We start from the raw sequence: 24,537 nt of genomic DNA, 5'->3' as shown, positions 1-24,537 counted from the left end.
ATGCTGGAGCCCTACAGGATGGATTCCTTTCCTTACCTCCGTGTCAGCATCCATGGCTTTAAGCTCAAATTCTGTGATGGTTTTCCTGATTCCTTCCTGGACTCTCATTCCTGGGCTTTGCACTATGGGCAACGAGTCATCCACCGGATTAATGTTGATGTCAAAGGTCTGGCTCACCTATCAGCGGAAAGAAACACAAGGGGAAACAAGCAAGCATATCTCACCCGATGCAGCTTTTCCACCGAAGGACAACACCTGAGGAAGAGGAGCCACTCACCTCGTGAGTCCCATCGGAAACGGAGAAAGTTAAGGAGTCCGAATGTTTCTCCTCCTCACTGGTATGGATGTACTGTACACTGCGGGAAATGAGGTCCGCCTGTCTGAAGGAGCTAATCTTTCTGCCTAGAGTAGGGGGGAAATACAAAATAATAGCAAGAAAAAGAAAAGCAGCTGTCATAATTATGTGGACTAGAAACGCTCTTTCTAAAAAGAAAGCTTAATTTTCCCGGGGGGGGGGGGGAGGCGTCAACTGCACAAAAGAGTCACTGGGAAGTCCCTGTTGTAGGCTAACCGTCCCATGGCAGCTTTGAAAAAAGACTGAAGATTGAATTATCTTGGCATAATTTGAGTGCAAGTTTTGGTGACTGAGGCAGGAAATCTAAACATTGCACGGCTGGAAATATACATAGAATCATAGAGTTGGAAGGGACCACCAGGCTCATCTAGTCCAACCCCCTGAACAATGCAGGAAATTCACAACTACCTCCTCCCCCAGTGACCCCCACTACATGCCCAGAAGATGACCAAGATGCCCTCCCTCTCATCATCTGCTTAAGGTTATAAAATCAGCATTGCTGACAGATGGCCGTCTAACCTTTTCTTAAAAACCTCCAGGGAAGGAGAGCTCACCACCTCCCGAGGAAGCCTGTTCTACTGAGGAACCACTCTAACTGTTAGAAAATTCTTCCTAATGTCTAGATGGAAACTCTTTCGATTTAATTTCAACCCGTTGGTTCTGGTACGACCTTCTGGGGCAACAGAAAACAACTCGCCCCCCTCCTCTATGTGACAGCCCTTCAAGTACTTGAAGATGGTTATCATATCCCCTCTCAGTCTTCTCCTCTTCAGGCTAAACATACCCAGCTCCTTCAACCTTTCCTCATATGATTTGGTCTCCTATTGGTCTCCTATACTATTGATTGCTGCATTTTATATACCAATTTCCCCTACCTTTTAAGGAGAATCAAACCGGCTTAAAATCTCCTTCCCTTCCTCACCGCACAAGAGACACCCTGTGAGGTAGGTGAGGCTGAGAGAGCTCTAAGAGAACTGTGACTAGCCAAAGGTCACCCAGGTGGCTTCATGTGTAGGAGTGGGGAAACCAACCTGGTTAACCAGATTAGAGTCCACCGCTCACGTAGAGTATTGGGGAATCAAACCCGGTTCTCCAGATTAGAGTCCACAGCTCCAAACCACTACACCACGCTGGCACTCAAAGAAAAGCTCACAGTTAAAACACTTTGGTCTCTTGGATTTCAATGAGCTGGGAGTAGGGTTGCCAGCTCTGGGTTGGGAAATACCTGGAGATTATGGGGTGGAGCCTGAGGAGGGCCGGGTTTGGGGAGGGAAGGGACTATAACAGGGTATAATGCCATAGAGCCCACCTTCCAAAGCGGCCATTGTCTCCAAGTGAACTAATCTCTGTTGCCTGGAGATCAGCTGTAACAGTGGGAGATCTCCAGCCATCAACTGGAGGTTGGCAACCATACCTGGGAGCCTTGTCTTTGTTTTTGACTGTCAAAAAAAAAAACCAAACCCCAAATGCATGCAAACCTGGCAATGCAGTGTGCTCCAGGTGTCCCAATTGAGGCTGTTTGATGATCCTGTACAAGAGATTGGTTGGCTCGCTGTCCTGATCTGTGGCAGACAACTCAAGAGTGGTGATCTTCTTTACAGAGTTTTCATCTAGGGAGAGTCCGGTGTTGACAGTGATGGATGGGGGCAACCGGTCCTCTGAGAGTGATGGAGGGGGGGAAAAAGAATTTGCAGCAAAAGACAGACAGCTTGCTTTGCTTTCTCTCTCCCACTCTCTCTCTCTCCCTCCTCCCCCCCATCACTAGGTTTTTTCCTCTGTCTGTCTTCTATACATACACAAATATTCTAAAGCAACATTTTTTTAAAAACCTATCAATTTTTTTGGTAACTGTTTTTTTTTTAAACCTATTGCCAAACATATTGTGGAAGAATGAATATTCTTGAATAATGAATGACCCTTCAGGAAAGAATGACCTGTCTTTTCCCTAAGAGGGCACAATTCACCTATGGAACTCTGTTTAAAAATGCAAAGTAACAAATAAAATTGCCAACAGGTTATGGGGTCTGTTACAGGGTTTGAGGATTTTATTGCTGCCTTTGTTGTTCTATATGATTATGGACTGTATGTTATGTTTTAATGATGTTACCCGCCCTGACCCGGCTTTCTGGGGAGGGTGGGATACAAATTGAAAAATAAATAAATAAACAAACAAATAAATAAAAATGACTATGGGTTCAATTGTGAAATGAATGGGCTGGATCCAGACTACACTGGCAATTTCTACCAGTCTTCCCCCCTCCCACTGCAGCCTCCCCCATGTCATTCCTCAGGGCCCCCTCTCCCCCAAGAGCAGTATTTTGTGGAGCTCAGTGGCCTCCGGTGGAAAGAAGGAGTTGGATTTTATACCCCACTTTTCTCTACCATAAGGAGTCTCAAAGCGGCTTACAATCACATTCCCTTGCCCTCCCCCCAACAGGCACCTTGTGAGGGTAGGTGGGGCTGAGAGAGTTTGGAGATAACTGTGACTGGCCCAAGGTCACCCAGCAGGCTTCACGTGGAAGAGTGGGGAATCAAACCTGGTTCTTCAGATAAGATGCAGGGAATCAAACCCAGTTCAACAGATGAGAGTTCACTGCTCTTAATCACTATACCACAATGGCTCAAGGAGTGAGGCACAAAAATTCCATTCTGCCCTTGGAGAATTTACTCTCGGTCCAACAAGTTCATGGAATTAAGCTTTCCTTTCCGCCTGCGACTCTCCAAAAAGGACTGGGAGATTTATGGGGAGGGGCTGCAGCTCAAAGGGAAATTATCCCCCTTCCCTCTTGTGCAATCTCTTCTACAGATGGAAGAGCTTGCAGAACAGTATGTTTTGGGAGATGGGGGATTTCTGCTAATTCCCCCTTCTTGCTGCATGGCAGTCAAATTCATTGTACCCAGCTCCATGCAGATTAATAGAGAATAATAAAATTAATGACTGTTGATCAGGAAGATGAGAATATGTTACTCTGGGTGACCTTGAACTTTAGGACAGTAAAATCAAAAGTTTCACTCTGTTATAGTCCCTGCCTGGATTATCACCTACTGGTGTTCATGCTTTTTCTTGAAATCATGTTCCGTGGTCCAAATCTTGGCCACAACTTTCTGGTTAACAAATCACCTTCCTTGCCAAAAGGAAACAATGCAGTGGCAGGATCTCTGACCTTACCTATGACGTTAATAGCAAATGACTGGTTGGCCATTTTGTTTCCCTCTGCATCTGCCACATCAAAAAAGACAGCAAACGTCCCAGCTCGCTCCCCTTTTTCGTGGCTGTACTCCACATGTCCTGTAGAGAAGAGGCAGAAGAGAAAGGAGAGATGTAATACTGAGCACAAGCCTGTGTTGAACTGCCAGTCGTCTACAAATCAGAGACATGACATCACCCTTTCAGGATTTTTTAACCTTCTTCTCCCCTGCATTTGGGCTCCACTTCCCACAGCCACCATTTTCTGGTTGGCTCCGCCTCCATTTTGCCATAGGCAGCCACCACCCTGTGTCACATTTCCAAAGGTGCCCACCGGCTCAATAAGGTTGGGGACCCCTGCTGTACGAGCTGCATCCAGAAGCACTCACCTTTGTTTATATCAGCCTGGGTGAAACTTTTGACTGGACCGTTAACGGAGATCGGAACCAGGGAATCCTTCTGATTCATTCGCAGGAGTCCGAGGCTGGGATCCCTGCTCAAGACGTATCTGACAGACAGGGCATCGGAGTCAGGGTCGATGGCTTTTAAGTGCTGATCTGTGATGGCGGCCACAGAGCCTGGATGGTAAGAGAAAACACTCAAGACCTGCAATTCCTCCTTGTCGAGTCATTCCAGAAATAATGGACACTGCTGAAGAGTCTCGTTTTATCCAAAAATATTCAGATGCTACAAATGTTTAGATACATAGGATTGCTACTGCGTACAGACCATACTGTCACTGTAAGTAAGATCCTACAATGAAACTTTTGCATCATTTAACACGTGACATTGATTCTTATGTTCTGTGCAGATTTCTGCTTGGTTCTAGATTCTGCAATACAAATCCTATTGCACTGTATATCGGATGCCCCATCCCATTGATTGTATTGACTTACACTGTGTAATCTGTCTTGAGTCCCAGTGAGAAAGGTAGAGTATAAATAGGTTTGCCAAACCTCCGGGTAGTAGCTGGAGGTCTCCCGCTATTACTACTGATCTCCAGCCAATAGAGATCAGTTTCCCTGGAGAAAATGGCCACTTTGGCAATTGGACTCTATGGCATTGAAGTCCCTCCCCTTCCCAAACTCCGCCCTCCTCAGGCTCCACCCCCAAAATCTCCAGGTATTTCCCAACCTGGAGCTGGCAACCCTAACTATAAATAATGTAAATAAATAAATAAATTTAGGGGTTCTATCTGAGAGCCCCGGGGGGTCCAGAAGGACCTGAGTTTAGCGGGGAGCCCCACAACATTTTCCTCACCAGACTGAACTCGGGGTCTCTGAGGTCCCTGCCCTCCCCAGGCTCCATTCCCAAATCTCCAGGAGTCTCCCAACCTGGATCTGGCAACCCTACCCCCCACCCTTGCTGGTGGCCAGGGCGGACATCGCAACTCTATCTCATAACCACTTGTGAGGTAGATTAGGCTGACTGCGTGCAACTGAACACAAGCCCATCACAACAGCTTCATGGACGAATAGGGTTTAGAACCTGCATCTCCTAAATACTTATCCCACACTCACCATTAGCCTTCACTGGCTCTTGTAATGCCATTACATTTTCAAGAAATGTGATGGCACAGGAAGGATAAAGCTTAGTGTACAGTTTAACTATCAACACTGTTACTGTCCCCATGGTAAGTGGGGACACTCCTTCATTCTGTACCAGCAGGAAGTTGTAGGCCCCTGTTGACAGCCAGCCTGGGGGGATCCATGCTCAGCTGCTCCATGGAGAACTCCACCTTCCCAGTCTGTGTGTAGAGACCATCAGTGAGTGAGAATGTGAACTCATCCGACTGGGCTCTGGGATCCTCAAGCACATAAACAATCAGCTCATCCAGGACATCCTGATAGGTGAAGGTCGAACCCTCTGAAAGTGCCTGTCCATTCTCCACAGGATCCAAGCGAGACCGCTTCAGGAGCAAGCCTAAGGACAAGAAGCGCTTTACGGGTTCATCCCTACAGACTTCAGACCCCCTTCCTTCTCTTCTCCCCTGCACCTTACTTCTGTTCCCTACCCATTGCTTCTAATTCTTCCCATAAAGGTAAAGGTAGTCGTCCCCTGTGCAAGCACCAGGCCATTACTGACCCATGGGGTGACATCACATCCCGATGTTTCCTAGGCAGACTTTGTTTGCGGGGTGGTTTGCCAGTGCCTTCCCCAGTTGCCTACACTTTACCCCCAGCAAGCTGGGTACTCATTTAACCGACCTCGGAAGGATGGAAGGCTGAGTCAACCTTGAGCCGGCTACCTGAAATTGACATCCGTCAGGATCGAACTCAGGTCGTGAGCAGAGCTTGGACTGCAGTACTGCAGCTTACCACTCTGCGCCACAGGGCTCCTTTCATTCTTCCCATAATGCATCATTAACTGATGGTATTTATTACAATAAGATCAGTGGAGCGGGGCACTAGCTTAGATGCTCTTCAGACAAGATATGTTCAAAGAGCATCATTCCCTCTCTCTCAAACACTAATTACCACAAATGCAACCTCTATCTTCAAGCCCAGTGCACCTCTAACCAGCAGGTGGTTAGGAGAACAACTGGGAGCGGCTCTCCCCAATCATGCGCTCTTTGTGAGCTGCTGGACGGCTGCTGTCAGAGTGGTGGTGGAAAGTGCCATCATGCCACAGCCAACTTATGGTGACCCCATAGGGTTTTCAAGCCAAGAGACATTCAGAGGTCTGAAACTTCCATTTGCTCAATGGTCCACTTATAACCATGGATCTTGCACTAATGGAGGTCTCAGTGGAAGAGGGAGTGCACTCCACAGCAAAATCTATCTAGAATCATGGAATCATAGAGTTGGAAGGAGACATACAGGCCATCAAGTCCAACCCCCTGCTTAATGCAGGAGCAGCCTAGAGCATCCCTGCTTGTCCAGCCTCTGCTTAAAAACTGCCAGTGAGGGAGAGCTCACCGCCTCCCTAGGTAGCCGATTCCACTGTCGAACATGAAATTTGTTCATAGGATTCAAGCTCTTACAGTTAAAAGGACTCCTTTGTCCACAGACAATATCAAAACCTGAGCAAAAATTACTGCATGATCTCTTGGCTTTGGGCTGCTCAAGCTAAACAGGTGGGAATTTAAGCCACCTTTTGGGGAAGTCCCAGATTCCAGGAGCTGCTAATAGGGCAAATCCATCTAATCACATCAGTGAGCTGCATAAACACATTCTTGGTCTGTGCTGTGAATCTCACCATGAGTGGGTTTCTTGGTGATGGCAAAGACCACCTGGGTGTCAGGCGTGTCCAGGTCTTTGACCCTCAAGGAGGAGTTTGTGATGACCACTCTGTTGCCATCCTGAACTTTAACAAGCTCCAACTGCAGTTCTGGGGACTCATCATTCAGACGCTACAAAAAAAAAGCACAAAGGCTGTCGTGAGAACAAAGATGCTGGTGAAAGAAACGGACGTTCCACAACAAAGAAAAAAGCAGGAAATGCAAGGAAAAGGTGCATCAGATGAAGCTCAAAAGGGGCTCTGGAAATGTAACAAGTGGGCTGAACCAGATGAGATGCTAAGAGTTCTGTGAACAGAGCTCCTAGGGTTCTTTTTCTCTGAAAAGTCAGGTGTGCGGGTGACCAGTTCATATCTGGGAATAGTGATGCTCAAATAGCTGCCAGCTCAGCTCATGTCCTGTTCACAAGGAGTCAATTTTTCAGTGATCATTTTGGGTTCTGCAGGTTGCGTCACCTGTTACCCAAACTGGACCCGGAGAAAGAAAGCAGCCTTGGGCTTGAAAATAGTGGTGCCACACCCACCAATGGCCCCAGCATAGTTCTCAGCATAGAGAAGTAAAGCAACAGGTCAGCCTTGCCTTTTGGCCTAAAGATATTTGACAACTACTTTATTCCTGCAGTCTCAAACCAGCACAAAAACAAACAGTTTACTGTTCAGAGCACACAAGACACATTTGGCAGTCTAATCTGAATTTGTGTGTGTGTCTTAAGTGCTATCTCGTCACTTCCAACTTATGGCAACCCTATGAATCAATATCCTCCAAAATGTCTTATCGTTAATAGCTTTGCCCAGGTCTTACACACTGAGAGCCATGGTTTCCTTCATTGAGTCAATCCATTGAGTCATGGACCTTTCTTACATGCCCAGGGTAATGCTGATCATCACTTTGGGGTCAGGAAGCAATTTTGCTCCAGATTGGCCAGGGATCCTGGAGTGTTTTTTCCCCATCTTCTGGGCATGGAGTAGGGGGTCACTGGGGGGGGGGAGGTAGTTGTGAATTTCCTGCATTGTGCAGGGGGTTGGACTAGATGACCCTTGGGTCCCTTCCAACTCTATGATTCTATCTCATGTTGGGTCTTCCTCTTGTCCAGCTGCCTTCAATGATTCCTAGCATTATTGTCTTTTCCAGTGACTCTGGGTGGGTCACAAATTGTGCAGGAGAGCCAGTGTGGCACTATTGGCAAGTTTTTTCAGGTGTTGCAGTGTTCATGGTGTGGAGAGGGCTGTGGCATAGGGAGAGAGCATCTGCTTGGCATGCAAAAGGACCCTAGTTGAAACCCTGGCATTTACAGCTAAAAAAGAATTCAGTGGTGAGAAAGACCTCTGCTTGAGACCCTGGACAAGCAGTCCAAGGTTTGAAAGTCATAGAATCATAGAGTTGGAAGGGACCACCAGGGTCATCTAGTCCAACCCCCTGCATAATGCAGGAAATTCACAACTACCTCCTCCCCACACACACCCAGTGACCCCTAGTCCATGCCCAGAAGATGGCCAAGATGCCCTCCCTCTCATCATCTGCTTAAGGTCATAGAATCAGCACTGCTGGCAGATGGCCATATAACCTCTTCTTAAAAACCTACAGGGAAGGAGAGCTTACCACCTCCCGAGGAAGCCTGTTCCACTGAGGAACTGCTCCGATTATTAGAAAATTCTCCCTAATGTCTTGACGGAAACTCTTTGGATTCAATTTCAACCTGTTGGTTCTGGTCCGATCTTCTGGGGCAACAGAAAACAACCCGGTTATCATATCCCCTCTCAGTCTTCTCCTCTTCAGGCTAGACATACCCAGCACCTTCAACCTTTCCTCATAGGTCTGACCCTTGATAGACCAATGGCTGACTCAGTATAAGTTAAGCTTGATGCGACATATGATATCACAAGATCCCAACCAATCAGGGCACTGGACAACCAGTTTCTGCCTTGAACACTCAGAATTGATTTTGCCCAAGTAGAAAGTCAGGGTGAACGTAATGCAGTGGATATGTTTGGACACACTCTAAGTCCTGCTTTACACTGAGGGAGCAAGAGATGTGTACACAAAACCCAACTCGTGAACTCTCTTACCTTAATAATGATATTGACGATGCTAGTTTCTGATTGGCTGAAACCATCACTGACGAAAAAGCTAAAGGAGTCCGTGGACGGTTCGATATTTTCGTGAACGCTTTGAAAGTAATAAATGAAGTTCTCCACCACATCTTGAATGGAGAACGTCAGATCTGAGCTTGTGATGCCTCCAGGACCAAATCGTCTACCTGCAAACACGGCATCGTTCATGTGAATGATTATGCACTGCTACTGAAATACAGAATCTTTTGCATTTGCTCAAAAGGCCACTTAGAAGTAATAGTTGTTGCTGTTATTGGAACCTGCTCATCCTACTGAACTCATGTAGGGCTTGCATCTTACCTGTTTTGGTGTTTTCAATGTATCCATATTTTGGCAAAGTTACGATTTTCACCACTAAGTCTTCTTGGACAAGATCAGAGTCCAGAGCAAGTGCATGGTGAGCTGAAAGTGGTACCCTCCCTCCTTCATCCACCTGAAAATGCCAACAAAATACTGAGGTGCGCGACATTTGATTTAGTCAAGATGCTTTCACCCCACCCTCAGAAGCTATTCTCAAGCGCCAGTTTCAACATTGATGAGAAAGGGCCAAATGGCAGGGCTTGCTCTTCTCCAACAGCTTCTTCCCACTGGACTGAAGAGGTCTGAGAAGGATGTGGGCTATTATATCCTCAGCTTCAGCTCCACTCTTTCCAAGACGATTGCATTTTGCATTGTACTTCTGCATCCTGACTCTCTTCTTTGCAACACCCCTCTCACCTTCTGACTGTGATATAAGGGCTCAGAGATCTCCATTCCAATTTGTATCTGACAAAGGGAGCTTCGGCTCTCAAAAGCTCACACTCCAAAAATCCCGTTGGTCTCTAAGGTGCTACTGGACTCGAATCCAGCTCTTCCACTGAAGACCAACACAGCTACCCTCTGAAGTGGTCAATTGCTGTGGTAAGTGGCTAAATTTTTAGATTTTGTATTTCACTGGAAAATATGTTATCTAATTTAACCAGCCACCCCATGCAATGACACAAACTTTGAATTTAAAAAAATCCTTTTTATTGTAAAAACTTCAGTAATAAAATAATGTAAAATGTAAAAAAACACAAAAATATATGTAAAATATATGAAAGTTATGTTACACGAAAAAATCTAACAGCAAATTAGTATAGATCTGGATACAGGAACACGGTTAAAAATTCATACATACCATAAAGAGTCATGTTAGGGAGTCTTACTCAGACAGCGTATTAGCCAAGCATGGCTGAGAAGAATCCCCAACTTTTCACACATCAGAAGACATCCTTTCCCATCCATTCACATTTCCCAGTCTCTCAATGTCTTATTTAGAAATAATTCAAAGATTCCATTCAAATCTATGCTGAAGTTTGTCAATAATCTATACTTTTAACACTAAATATATTGAAAACCACTACACCTCCAGAATTATTCTTTCCACTCTTCCTCATTTAATCAGTAAAAACTGAAATATTTTTTAAAAAGAATTCACAGCCACAGTTTTTCAGAGGGAAAACAGAGTTGCACTTACCTGTAACTGCTATTCATCCAGTGTCTTCTGTGCAGGCACGCATGGGACAGCGCAAGAACAGGCCGGCTGCAAAGATGTTCTGAAAAGCTTCTAGAAGCTTCAAAATACTTGGAGCGCTCCCCCCTCCCCTTGTCCAGCCCCGAGCGCGGGCTTTTTTCCTGCTCAATGATCACATGACGAGGGGGAAAGGGGGTGCTCCTCCCTCAGTTCTCCCTTCGCCGCAGTGGAGGAGTACATTAAGATGTATAAAATCAAGAAAAAACAGCCCACAGCAGGGAAAGGAGGGAGGGATGTGTGCCTGCACAGAAGACACTGGATAAACAGCAGTTACAGGTAAGTGCAACTCTGTTTTCATCTGCTTGTCTTCTGTGCAGTCCCGCATGGGAGAGTAGCAAGCTCAATTATCTTGGAGGAGGGTGTGGGCTCCTCACCTGAACAATGACTGTAACACCGCTCTCCCCACAGCTGCATCGCTCCTGGAGTCAACATCGATCGAGTAGGTCGTGGAGGCCATATGTCCAAGGAGTTTTTGTATCTGGACAGCTTTTAGAAAACGGTTACGTGTAAAAGAAGAGACCATTGATTGGATCACTCGGGCTCTATCAACAGGCAGAGAGGCCATCAAAGTGGGGGCACCTAAGACAGCGCCGATAATTGAAATGCGGCGAGCAGGGGATAAGTGTGATTTATCCCTATTAACGATAAGGCTTTAAGTGTATCGCAAGCCAGGGCAATGTCCCGTTCCAGCCCTTGGGGGGAGGAAGAGACAAAAAGCCAGTCATCTAGATAGGGATAGACGGCACAACCTCTAGAGGCAAGGAACCCCGTGGCAGCAGAGAGGCATTTAGTGAAGACCCGGGGAGCAGTAGCCAAGCCGAAGGCGAGGAAGTTATACTGAAAACAGCGGCCCCTGTATTGGAAACGCAGGTACCGCCTATGTGCAGGGTGTACTGTCAAATGGAAATAAGCATCTTGTAAATCCACCGTGGCAAACCATAGGTCTCCTGACAGGAGAGGCAACACGTCTTTCAGGGATAACATTCTAAACTAAGGGACAATAAGGAACTTGTTCAGTGCCCTAAGGTCAAGGATTGGCCGCTGGCCTCCACCCTTTTTACGTACAAGAAAGTACCTGGAGTAAAAACCCAAGTCCACCATGGGGGAGGTGACCTCTGATATTGCACCCTTCACTAACAGTTTAGCAATCTCTTCCTCCAAAAGGGGAGATGCAGATACAGGACCCGGTGGAGGAGAGGAACAGGGAGGCAAAGAATGAAAATGCAACCGGTAACCAAACTTTATTATAGACCTTGTCCAAACATCATCAGTGATTTCAGTCCACTGATCATAGAAATAGGACAACCTGTCCAAAAAAGTAGGATTAGGCTCTAGTCAGGCCATATTTTTAGAACGTGCCTGAGGATCCCTAGGAGACTGGCCACCCTGTCGCCCTTTGTGCTTAAAACCCCCTCTTCTTCCCTGCTGGTAGGGGGCATATGGGGCTTTATAAGCCTGAGGAGATGGGTAGGGTTGAAACCTATATGGTTTATTATAGGACGCTGAAACAAAAAATCAGACCCTTCTGGTATTATTTTATACTGAGCCTCCACCTTCTTGGTCAAAGCCCGCATGGTGGAGGGTCTAGACAATGCTGATAAGGCAATATCCTAAAGTCCCTGAATAAAAGGGAGTGCAATTGGTCCTGAGTCAGAACTGAAAAGGACTCCTAGAATAGGGTCCGTCGCACGGGAATCAGGCTGGGAGTATGGAATATCAAGGGCTTTTGCCATTCTCATGAGTTGATCCGAGTACATTTTCCAATCCAGAGGGGGGGATATAGGCACCAAGTCCTCGACAATGTCATCAGGGGATGGGATCGAAGACTCTTCGACGTCGATATCTGAGTCAGAACAATCGAAGCGTGTACGCGTATGAACCGGCATCGAGGCAGGTTGCGTTTTTGACAGCGGAGCGGCTCTATCCGGGTCATCCATCGATGCCGAAGAGCGGCTGGAGTGATGGCACCGACGGTAGGTTGTGGGGAAGGGAACTTCCCTATAGGGAGGGGGAGGCATGTAGGGGTTGGGAAAATATGGCCATTGATGGTACGTCGCAGCTGGCATCGTCCCTTGATGAGGGGCAACCAGCTGAGCCTCCTTCCCTTTCGACGCCGAAGGGCACCGCTGGAAAACCTCCGGCTTGGAACATGAAGATCTCACCTGCCCAAAGGGGGAGGGCGCTCTGGAAGGAAAGAGCGGCTCATTCTGTAACACAGAGACAGAAGCCAAGCCCTCTATAGGGGATGCTGACTTACGGCATCGAGCCAGTCCCGGACTCCGCCCCCGACTCCAGTGATTGGAAAGTCTCGGAGACGCCGGGGATTCCTGGTGCCGAGAAGAGGAGGGCTTCGGTGAAGCATTGTGTCTCGTGGATTTCTGTCGGTGCCGAGAAGCATCTGAAGACCGGGAGGCGTCTGCCGTCCCCTCCTTATCAGGCAAAGGCTGCTTGTCAGTTTTTTTGGCTTTTTTTGCCTTTCTGGACCTTTTTATTGCCCTTAGAGTCCTTCTTATCAACTTTTTTCTTCTTAGACATAGCAGAATCCGAAGCAGGCTTCTTGGGCAATACCGGAGGTTCAGTAACCTTTTCAACCGGCAGAGAAGAGACAGAAGGGGCTTGTTGCCGTTCCTGTAACTTCGAGGACTGCTTTGGCTGGCTTCCTCCCACAGGGTAGCTTTAAGGCGGGATGCGCGGTATTGTCTAGCCTTCGGGGTGAGAAGCTGACAGGCTGAACAAGCATCTGGGACGTGCATCTCACCAAGGCAAAATAAGCAGAGATCGTGCTGGTCATCTGTGGCCATTTTAAACCACACTGAGAACATTTTTTAAATAAGGCCATTATAGATGAGTAGGCTCTCCTAAAACGACCCACCAGCTCTGAGGAAAACTCGTCAGAGCTCATGAAGCTGTGTCCTAACTCCGCAGCGGCGAAGAGAGAACTGAGGGAGGAGCAGCCCCTTCCCCGTCATGTGATCATTGAGCGGGGGAAAAGCTCGCGCTTGGGGCTGGACGAGGGGACGGGGGGGAGCGCTCCAAGTATTTTGAAGCTTCTAGAAGCTTTTCAGAACATCTCCGCGGCCGGCCTGCTCCTGCGCAGTCCCATGCGGGACTGTACAGAAGACAAGCAGAAGAACAGGAGACTGCTGGGGTAAAGGACAAAAACTGCTTCTGTGGACTCGTTCCATCCATAGAAGCGCTGGATCCAACCCAAGGTATCCTAGGGCCTTATGGTTCTCGTAGTATTTGATGTCTGCCTGTTTGCCATCTAACATCAATTAAATCCTCAAGAAGAAAAGAACCAGAGTATTTTAGCATCCCAGCTAATGATTCTCCACCTTCTTGTGAAAGTAGCTTCTCCAAAACCTAAAATGGAGGAGAATTAAACTTGGCCTGTGCCAAGTACGCCCTGCTACAATTTGGACCTCTGCCAGGCTATTTACATACCGTGATATGGTCGGCAAAAACGATGACAGGAGACATGCCCGGGACATCCGTGATTGTGATGGTGAACATTTGACTGTCGAGCTGGTTGTCGTCAGCATCGAAAACAGCAAAGTGGAAAATGTCTGTGACCGGCTGATCGATGGCTGCAAAATCTGTGGAATATCTGCACAGGACACAGGAAGGGGGAGAGAAAGCTGAATCACGTTGACAGCCAGATGAAAGGCTTTCTCATCCTTCCCTGTCTCCAAACGATGAGGTGACAATTTAATCTTCTCCACCTCCGTTTCATCTGCTTGGGGGGAAAAGCACCTGCAGTTTTATGTTACTGGTTGAGATACAACGACAGGGAAAAGGTTATTCCAACAGCCCTGGAAGAAGGGCCAGTGATAACAAATGGCTATGTTTTGTCCGCTTGGATCCTACAGCAGTGTTAAAAGCAGAGACAAGACTCGGGAGGGTGCTATTGCAAGAAACCGAAATTGTGGAGCAGGTTGATACAGGCTGGACACAGTGTACAAGAGAGCTGAAAGAAGTCTGAGAAAGGTGTCGGATTCTCCAGCCTGCCAGCTAATGGGACCACAAGTCCCTGGAGAAGCAGACAGGAAGTTGCGGAGTTGCAGGGGCCATGACCAGGAAGCTGAGCAGCCCCACCTGAGGAAGGACTGTGGCTGTGGCTGCAGTGCTGGGACCCAAGGGAGAAGCTATGGCTCAGTGGCAGAGCATCAGTTTAGCATGCAGTAGATTGGGACCCAAAGGAGAGGCTATGGCTCAGTGGCAGAGCATCAGTTTAGCATGCAGAAGATTCCAGGTTCAATCCCCGGCATCTTCAGTTAAAAGGATCAGGGAGTAAGTGAAAGACCTCTGCTTGATACCCCAGAGAGCCACTGCCAGTGCAAGTAGGCAGGACTGACTTTGATGGACCAATGGTATGATTCAGTATGAGGCAGCTTCATATGTGTTCACTGCTTCATATGTGTTCATATAAAGCCAAAGACAGCAGAGAGGTGGTGTCAGGGGTCAGGACAAGAAAGGAGGGAGAGCAGAGAGATGGAGCCAAAGAGGCCAAAGGATTCAGAGTTTGCTTCCACTGCGTTGCAGGAAGGACAGCTAGATCAGAGACAGTGGGGGTAGCTGTGTATGTGGAGGCAAAGGACTCCAAGGAGTCTTGTGTGCAGTTCTGGAAGCCTCACTTCAAAAAGGATGTGGACAGAATCAAGCGGGTGCAGAGGAGAGTGAGGAGGATGATCAGGGGCCCGGAGACCAAGCCCTACGAGGAAAGGCTGAGGGAGTTGGGAATGTTCAGTCTGGAGAAGAGGAGGTTGAGGGGGGACAGGATTGCTCTTTTGAAGTATTTGAAGGGCTGTCTCTTAGAGGAGGGCAGGGAGCTGTTCCTGCTGGCAGGAGAGGAGATGACTCGCAATAATGGGTTTAAATTGCGGGCGGAAAGGTACTGGCTAGATATGGGGGGTGGGAATTTACAGTAAGAGTTGTTCAACAGTGGAATCAGCTACCCAGGGAGGTGGTCACTAGCAGTCTTTATGCAGAGGCTGGACAAACACATGTCAGGGATACTCTAGGCTGATCCTGCATTAAGCAGGGAGTTGGACTAGATGGCCTGTCTGGCCCTTCCAGCTCTATGATTCTATTATTCTAAGGCACACTGGAGAAAGGCACACTGGGGTAGGGACCCCAGTGTTGGTGCAATAGTGGAGCCTGTGGCTCTAGAGATGGATCTCAGGCTAAGGCACAACAATAAGCAGGGGAGTTCCTGCCCCTTCTTTTGTATATTAAGACAGAGCTGTCCTGTCAAGAACAGAAGCTCACCAGGTATTTGTGGCTACTATCAGTGGCTCCTAGCCATGGTGACCAAAGGGAACCTCTGAATACTAGTGCTGGGAGGCAACATCAGGGGAAGGCCTCGGCCTGTATGCCCTGTTGTTAGACCTCCAGAGGGAACGGTTGGCCACTAGTTGAGACAGGATGCTGGACTAGATGGACCATTGGTCGGATCCAGCAGGGCACTTTTTATGTTCTTATATGTAAGTGAAAGGCCAGCACGACCAGAAGGTGGGGCATACGCCAGGTTTCCTGAAGAAAAGCTGCACAGCCCCAGGACAGAAATGTACTCCATTGCAAATAATGCCATAATAGACACATATTTCTTTGTATATACTGTTGCTCAAATAGGTTTTGAAATCGCTCAAAAAATGTTTTACCAAAGGTGGAAGAGGGGCATGTGAGCAAAGCGCAAGCAGCCATTGTGCTCTCAAACAGCCTGAAGCTGTCGTAAAGACACTCTATCTCCAGTCACGAAACAGAGGATTGAATTTGGGACCTTGCGCATGCCGAGCAGGTGCTCTGCCACTATGTCCCATCCTGGGGAGAGGATGTAGGGCAGATATATTTTATCCCTGGCATCTCTACTTCAAAGCATCAGGCTGTGTAGGTGATGTGAAGGACCTTGGCCTGAGACCCTGGAGAGCCACAACCAGTCAGAGTGTACAATACTGGCAACGATAGGCCGATGGTCTGACTCAGAATAAGGCAGCTTAATGCATTTGATTCCATAATTTCACAGGCTGAAGTCATTTAGTCCACCAACTATCAAAAGAGAAACGGTTTGTCAGAAACTCTCCCATGACAGGCTATGAACTAAATGCAGCATTGCTGATGTTAAGAACATGTTTTCTCCTGTAGGTGGCACTGTGGATTTCTGAATGGTTTGGGATGGAAGGGCTATAGGGTCTGTTAAAAGGGCTTCTGAAAATTTCTTTTGGGTTACCTGATTCTTTGGTTATTGATGTCTTCCATTGTGAAATTGTACACCTCGGAAAACTCCTCAGAATGTTGACCCGGAGTTATTCGCAAAAGGGTCCCATACATGGGAAGCGAAATTAACTGAATCCTTATCTCAGAATCAGGGGAATTGTTATCCTGAGGAGAAAAAAAAAATTATTTTTTTTTAAAAAGCAGAATTATCACATGTAATCATTGGTTAACATAGGTAAAAGGGAACAGGTGGAAGGAAGGAAGGAAGGAAGGTCCTGTATTTTAGTGCAAAAATGAAAAGTTTTGAGGCAGTTCTTTCGGGGGCTGCAACATCTAGCTGTCAAGTCAGTTAGATGAACTGATTTAAAATCTCGCCATTGATGAAAAAGATCCTTTGATTTGTGTCGTAGCTGATCCCTCCCCCCAATTTTATTTATTTATTTAAACATTTGTAGCCCATCACGCAACCAGTTCCTGGGATGGCCAACAACATATTTAAAAGTTAAACTCGACATAATAGAATATCATTCAATTAAAAAAAATTTAAACAGCAGAGAATAAAGTTATAGACAACAAGAAACATTAAAATCTGTGATTCAACATCAGCAGTAAAAGCAATAGACTTGAAAACAAAAGCTGCAATACAAAGGGGAAGGAGGAAGAATACTCGCTTAAAGACTAAAGCCTGATCCCACCACTGGAAAGAGAACAAATCTGGTTCCAGGTCAGTATCCAACGACAGTCATTCCAGCACTGGGGGGCCACAACTGGAAAGCCTCTGCTCCTATCTTCTACTTAAAATCATAGAATCATAGAGTTGGAAGAGACCACCAGGGTCATCTAGTCCAACCCCTGCACAATTCAGGAAATTCACAACTACCTCCCCCCACACACACACACCCCAGTGACCCCTACTCCATGCCAAGAAGATGGCAAAGATGCCCTCCCTCTCATCATTTGCTTAAGGTCATAGAATCAGCATTGCTGACAGATGGCCATCTAGCTTCTGCTTAAAACCTCCAGGGTAGGAGAGCTTACCCCCTCCCGAGGAAGCCTGTTCCACTGAGGAACTGCTCTAACTGTTAGAAAATTTGTCCTAATGACTAGACGGAAACTCTTTAGATTTAATTTCAACACACTTGTTCTGCTCCGACCTTCTGGGGCAACAGAAAACAACTCGGCTTGATTTCCTCTATATAACAGCCCTTCAAGTACTTAAAGATGGTTATCATATTCCCTCTCAGTCTTCTCCTCTTCAGGCTAAACATACCCAGCTCTTTCAACCTTTCCTCATAGGACTTGGTCTCCAAACCCCTCACCATCTTTGTTGCCCTCCTCTGGACCCGTTCCTGCTTGTCTACATCTTTCTTAAATTGAGGTGCTTACCTCTCCTCCAAAAAATGGAGGAAGGTGGAGCAGGGCCTCAGACAAAAAAGCTCAAAACTGAATTATTTTTAACGTTAGTAGCTACAAATCAAGGAGTAGGTGTCACATTCTGGGATAGGGCATTCCTCCTAGGGCTGTTGGGGAAAAAAATTAGGTATAGTTCGGCTTCGCAAAATTCGGCCCGTTTTTATTCGGGCCATGCCGAAGTCCGAACTCCCCCGCTTCGGATCCCCGGAAATTCGGGGGGATCCGGAGTTCAGGGGAAAATTCGGGCCCCCGCGCGCCTTCAGGTGGGAGGCGCAGATCTGTTTAAAGGGCCCGCCGCGCACCTCCAGGGAAGCTCCCTGGAGGCGCGCGGGGGGGGGAACAGATCCAGCTGGAAGGCGCGGATCTGTTTAAAGGGGCCGAATTCGCCGAATTTATTTGGGGACACCCCGAACTCGGCAAATTTTTTAGTTGGGGGACCCAGTTCGGATTGCGGCTTACCGCTCGAAGGACCAGGCTCAGCAGATTGACCTTGTGGGCGAACAGACTCCTTATAAAGATGAGAGAGCAGGAGAGTGGATCGAACCATCAAGGCCTTGTTGGTGAGTTTGGAGCAACTTTTACAAGTTGCAGGAATATGGCCTTCCCCCAAACAAAGGAGGCATTCAAGGTGAGGATCATTCTTCGCCACCTTGGTACCACAGGAGGTACATTTCTTGAAAAGTGGAGCTTTCTTGGACTCCATGGCTAGAGACAAAGCTAACACGTTCTCTCTCCGTGGCGGCAGAAAGAGAACTGGAGGGAAGAGTGCTCCCTCCCCCTTGGGTCATGTGACCGAGGGGAGGGAAGATTGCATGCCCCAAGGGGAGGGGGAGCACTCTCTTAGATTTTGCTAGAAGCTGACAAATCTTATCCATGGCTGGCCTGCGCCTGCGCAGTCCCCCCCCCCCCCCGCAATGTGGGACTGCATAGAAGCCACGCAGATGAACTATTGTTTTATAGATATGGAAATTTGTGCAGCTGTACATCAATAACAGATTGATTAAACACTCACGATTAATGCATTATTTCTTTTAATATGACAAGATTAATAATTCTGTACAATCATAATTCTTAGAAGACCCTAGAACCTTAACAAACCATATAGTTTGTTCAATCCTCTTTAAAATCACATGTCCCCCCCTCAATGTTCTGAATATGGCAGCCACAAACTCTTTTTAGTTTGTGATTTTAAAACCTTAACTACATGGGGTGTTCATCTTCTTTTCAGCACTGTTATTTAAAGATAAGGAAATAAATCTTCAAAATGCTGACAGAGAATTCCAAGGTTCAGTCCCAGATGCTGCCACATGAATTTATGTAAAATCATACTGCTGAAGATTTCTGGAAGGTCATGTCTAAGCCGACATCCACCAATGAAGGATCCGCAGCTCACATCTCCATAGGCTAAATCCACATAATCCAGACCCCCCACATATTATCACCTCACATATTGGTACAATAGGAGTAGCTAGGGTTGCCAGGTCCCTCTTTGCCTCCGGTGGGAGGTTTTCAGGGTGCAGCCTGAGGAAGGCGGGATTTGGGGGAAGGGAGGGACTTCAATGCCATACAGTCCAATAGCCAAAGTGGCCACTTTCTCCAGGGGAACTGATCTCTATCAGCTGGAGATCAGTTGTAATAGCAGGAGATCTCCAGCTAGTACCTGGAGGTTGGCACCCCTAGGAATAGCAGAATTGTTGCTCCCTCCTTTTCTCCTTCCCACTACTCCCTAAAATGTAGAAAACACACAGGAGGGGGAGGATGAAATTACACATGAATGCCATCGCCCACATCTTGATGCGGCTTTTGGATGCTGGCATCGTTCTTCCCATGCCCTTCGAACCATATCAGAGCAGTGGGAGAAGACTGATGGGAAAGTGTCAGTCCTATCACCCTGTAAAGCGAGAATAGGGCCTGAAACAGATCACAGCTAAAAAGGAACACAGCATACAAAGTGCTCGCCGTTCAGATCACTCAAGCAAGTGAGAGCAACTGCACATGATATTGGAAGGAAAAGAAAAACTATAAAGGGGGGGAAATGAGCAAACTTTACCAAGAGACACTCAAAAGAAGTGGAGAGCCAGTGTGGTTTAGTGCTTGAGAGCGGTGGTTTGGAGCAGTGGACTCTGATCTGGAGAACCTGGCTTGATTCCCCACTCCTCCACATGAGCAGCGGAGGCTAATCTGGTGAACTGGATTTGTTTCCCCACTCCTGCACATGAAGCCCGCTGGGTGACCTTGGGCTAGTCACAGCTCTATTAGAGCTCTCTCAGCCCCACCCTACCTCACAGGGTGTCTGTTGTGGGGAGGGGAAGGGAAGGTGATTGTAAGCTGGTTTGATTCTTCCTTAAGTGGCAGAGAAAGTCGGCAACTCTCCTTCTTCTAAGTTTTTGAAGCATGCTGGGAAATACCATAGTCACACTCTGATTAACTCTAGAAGAAAATCCCTACATTCTATGCATACAATGGTCAGTCGGTTCCACACATGGTCTCTGGTGCCTACACGGTGGGCCAGTAAAGAGGCTTAGCAGCACCCAACTCTCGGATTAGCTTAATTTTCATTGCACCCTCTGCACTTCACCTCTACCTCAGTGTAACCTGCACAGTCCAAAACTCCTGGCGAGAAAGAAAGAACCCATTATTCCCCCTCTCTCTTTTTTTGGCAGCCATAGGCGGGACACGCTAGAAAAAGGTTATAAAGCTTTTGCCAAGTAAGAACGTTCAGAGGGATGTCGGTAGTTTATGTTACCGGGGGAAGGGGGTTGTCTCATTCGCATATTTACATCTTGGCCCCCGATCCCCTTTTTGTCTGCGTATAATAAAACACTAACAGAGAGCCCAGGCAACATGCCTGGACTTTGCTAGTGGCTCCCGAAAGTGCCAAAGCAAACAGGCCAAGTTTTCCACCTGTGCAGGAGTCAGAGTTGTGGAGTCTTGGGTAGCGAGAAGAGACAGCACCCTTCACACCTTTGCCACAAGCCCTTTCTTCAGCCAGGGCACAGGAGAGAGTGAGAGGCAAGACAACTCAAAGAGCAGGCCCTGATCTTGGAAGAAGAGTTGGTTTTTATACCCCTTCTTTTCTCTACCTTTTAAGGAGAATCAAACTGGCTTACAACCTCCTTCCCTTTCTCTCCCGACAACAGACACCTTGTGAGGTAGGTGAGGCTGAGGTCGTTTATGCATGGGAGTTTTATCTGAGATTTTGTTGCTGGCTGGACCCACGCTTTCCTGTTGGGAATCTCTGCACACCCTGTCTCCAAGCTCAAATCAAGCCCCCGCCCCTTTAAATGCTGCTTTGTAATTGGCTTACTTTGTAGTGTGAGAGTGTGATTTTCTCTCTTACTGTGAGAGAAAATCCCCCCCCAAACCCAATTGCCACATAAAAAAGCATTTTAAGAACAACAACAACAACAAAACCAGGAGCAATCTGAAAGCGGGGGGCAGGGAGAGAAATCCAAGCCTCGGTTTTAAAAAGCCTTTCTTCTGCTCAGAAAGAGCTTAGAGGAAGCAGGAAGTATTTGAATCCCCCTCTGGACATGTTGTTTTTTTACTGGCTGTGAGCGAAACCAAGCTTGCATGTCCCAGACTTTGCCTTCTGCATGGGGATTTCACCCAGGCTTTGCTCAGGGAAGATGGAAGAGTCAGGTTAACAGAGGAATGGGAAGACCTGGACATTGCGAGGGCTGGGCACAAGGTCATCGCTAATGGACGGAAAACTCATGCATAACTCCAAGGAACAACCAAGACCGACGGGAGGTGAACATGAATGAAAGTACTTGTGAATAAATGACCTCAAATACCCTGAAACTCTTATTGGTCTTTAATGTGATACTGGACTTGAATCTTGCTCTTCTACTGCAGACCAACACAGCTATTCACATCAAACAATATGTAAGGAAGACAGTTGAAAGTTTCTTAAGGCTAGAAAGTAAGACAAGTTTTTCAGGAAATGGCTTACCATATAAGCAAGATGGGATGGAGTGATGATCACAGAGCTTTTACTAGAAACCATGACACTCAGTGGGCAGCCAGGAGCTAACCGGGGCCCATCGTCATCTGTCAGCGACACTTTCACTTTTAACACAGTCGTGGCTTCAGTCGTCCCATCGGTTACTGAAATTTCCATCCTGTCCTCTGCTGTGGAAGACCCATCGTGGATGTATTGCAAAGCATTCCTCGTGATTTCCTCGTATGTGAAGGTATCACCTTCTCAGAAAGAAACGTTGGAATTAGGAATTGCCTCTTAAAAAGGCAAGCCACTGCCATTAAAGCAATGCAAGGTTCCCATTTACTAAATTCAGAAGCGTCGTCTAGACATCCTAAACTTGCCATACTGCACCTGGATGAAATGTTACAGCACAGATTTCATTAGGTGAAGCAGCACTCAAGCAGCACTTCACACGCACGGGGTTTCCCCTACAGGGAGACATATCTCAGTATATGAAAAACATAGTCATTTATACAGGGGAAATTTGTGTTTGGTTTGCTGCACAGTTTTCTGTTCCGAATTCTCAAACACTTTAAGCATGAGGGCTCCCACCCCCTCAAATTCCAGGAGTACCTTGTGATTAATTAGGCATCCTCAGTGAATCACAGAGCTTCTGAGCCCCTCCCCCTGAAAACACAGCCTAGTTGCACTTTACTTGGATCTCTTAAAGGGGCTGCGTTTGTTTTTGTTGGGTATTTCCTCCCCACTTTTCTTCAACAGCTCCCTGCCGGGGCTGCCTTCCAACCTTTGCAACCACTCTTCAATGTCTTCCTGCGCATTTCATGAAGGTATAACTACCTTTTGTGCTTCGCTTTGAGGGAAGGGGTTGGATAGGAGGGACAGACATGTGGGAGGGAGAAGCCAAAATGGGCATGGGGAGAGAAACCTGAAGTTAAGAGCTATGCGTGGAAATAGGGGGCATTTGAGTTGCTGTTGCCTCGAAGCAGTATTTAAATTCGTCCTAAAACAGGATCTTAGAACTGCGGGGGAAGAACAAGGCCACAGCGAAGTCATGTCTGAAGGTCGGTAAAATCATGAATAATGCAAAGGAAGCCTCGAAGCAGTCCAGCAGGGTAAATACCCCTGCATAAATGGCCTCTGAGAATATGAAAAACATCATGTACGAAACACCCGTGAGACTTCTGCCCAGCTCACCAGCACTCATGCGGTTGGGAAATCCAGCGCTGTGCTTGAGAAGAACTCCATGATGTGGCGGATCCACCAACTCAAAGAAGAGGCCTTCAGGAGCTATGCGGGTGTCACTGAGTTCAAGCTGTATCCCTGAATCATTCATATGCAGAGGGTGGGGGGAGAAACAATCTTTACTTAGTTGGATTTTTATCTGATCCCACTGTCAGAGAGCAGGACAGGTTACAATTCATAAAACAGGTTCCAGGAGGCGAAGAGCAAACCCTACAATGCTAATGCACTAAACAGAGCCACGTATGCACCAATATGGATCTGATATGTTACAAGTCCGCCAGAGAATATTCAAGTAGATTCAAGCAACCGTGTCAAATTCAAAATATAAAAGTCATACCCACTTTGGGCTAATGTGAGCTGACTGAAAATGTGCAAGAGTACTAGTCGCCGAGCAAATCCAAGAGACGCTGTGGGGAATGTGTTTGCAGTTTGCATATTGTTCAGTCAAGGTCATGCTTTCTCCAACAGATATCTGAGAATGTAAGGATTTCATGCCTTGACCTGTGAATGAGCACAGATGTCCAATATGCACAGGGACCAGCAATGTTTAGAATTTCCTATTTATGCTGTTAATGCATGCAAGTTTCCCAACACAAATAAGGATTCAGTATATGGGCTGATTTAGGCATCTTGTTAAGTGTTTGAGGATGTTTACTTTCCTGTAATTTATTTTAGACTTATATCTTGCCCCTCCACTAGGTCTCAGGGCTCGGGGCGGCTCACAACAGTTCAAGAAACAATCATTCAACAATGATGAAACACACAAAATCTTTAAAACATAACACAATAAAATAATAACCTAACATATATATATATATTAAAAAATCATTGATCGGCACCCGGCAACCTACATCCCTGACTGCTGTCAAAACCAAGCACAACTGCTGAAAAATTGGCCTCAACCATTGTAACTGTAGAAGTCTAAGAAGGGTTGGTTTTTATGTGCCAACTTTCTCTCCATTTTAAGGAGAAGCAAACCAGCTCTAACAGCCCATTCCTGAGCTGGCAGTGGCCGGGGACGGCGGGAAGGAGGCGCCACTGCGCTGCCTCCTAAGCCGTTCCACGGCCACTGAAAGACAAAAAAAAAAGCCTTTTAGATGCTTTTTTTTTTGTCAAATGGGGCTGTTTTGCCCCATTGAGAAAAGCGAGGCTCTACCTGCTCGCTTTTCTCACCGCCGGCATACCCGGGGCGAACGGGGACAGGAGGCTTCCTAACGGCAGCTCCTCTCCCCGGAAAGCCCCAGGAACACTCCCAGGATGCCGGGACACCCCCCGGG

The 24,537-nt window shown here is 47.0% G+C and overlaps 1 protein-coding gene across 1 annotated transcript in view; it reads right to left on the bottom strand.

Annotated features, from left to right (window-relative positions):
- FRAS1 (Fraser extracellular matrix complex subunit 1) overlaps positions 1-24,537 on the bottom strand; it is a 194,351-nt gene that overhangs the window by 42,132 nt on the left and 127,682 nt on the right. Inside the window, 11 exon segments of the mRNA XM_056855545.1 lie at positions 37-177; positions 278-402; positions 1,834-2,013; positions 5,205-5,465; positions 6,741-6,894; positions 8,847-9,037; positions 9,192-9,324; positions 13,891-14,053; positions 16,673-16,824; positions 22,028-22,275; positions 23,213-23,338. Of these exon segments, the coding sequence (XP_056711523.1) occupies positions 37-177; positions 278-402; positions 1,834-2,013; positions 5,205-5,465; positions 6,741-6,894; positions 8,847-9,037; positions 9,192-9,324; positions 13,891-14,053; positions 16,673-16,824; positions 22,028-22,275; positions 23,213-23,338 (1,874 nt within the window).

Source organism: Euleptes europaea, chromosome 9 (assembly GCF_029931775.1).
Source record: "Euleptes europaea isolate rEulEur1 chromosome 9, rEulEur1.hap1, whole genome shotgun sequence".
Taxonomy (NCBI): Eukaryota; Metazoa; Chordata; class Lepidosauria; order Squamata; family Sphaerodactylidae; genus Euleptes; species Euleptes europaea.
Note: the sequence above shows the minus strand (reverse complement) of the source record. Positions and strands in the feature narration are given on the sequence as shown.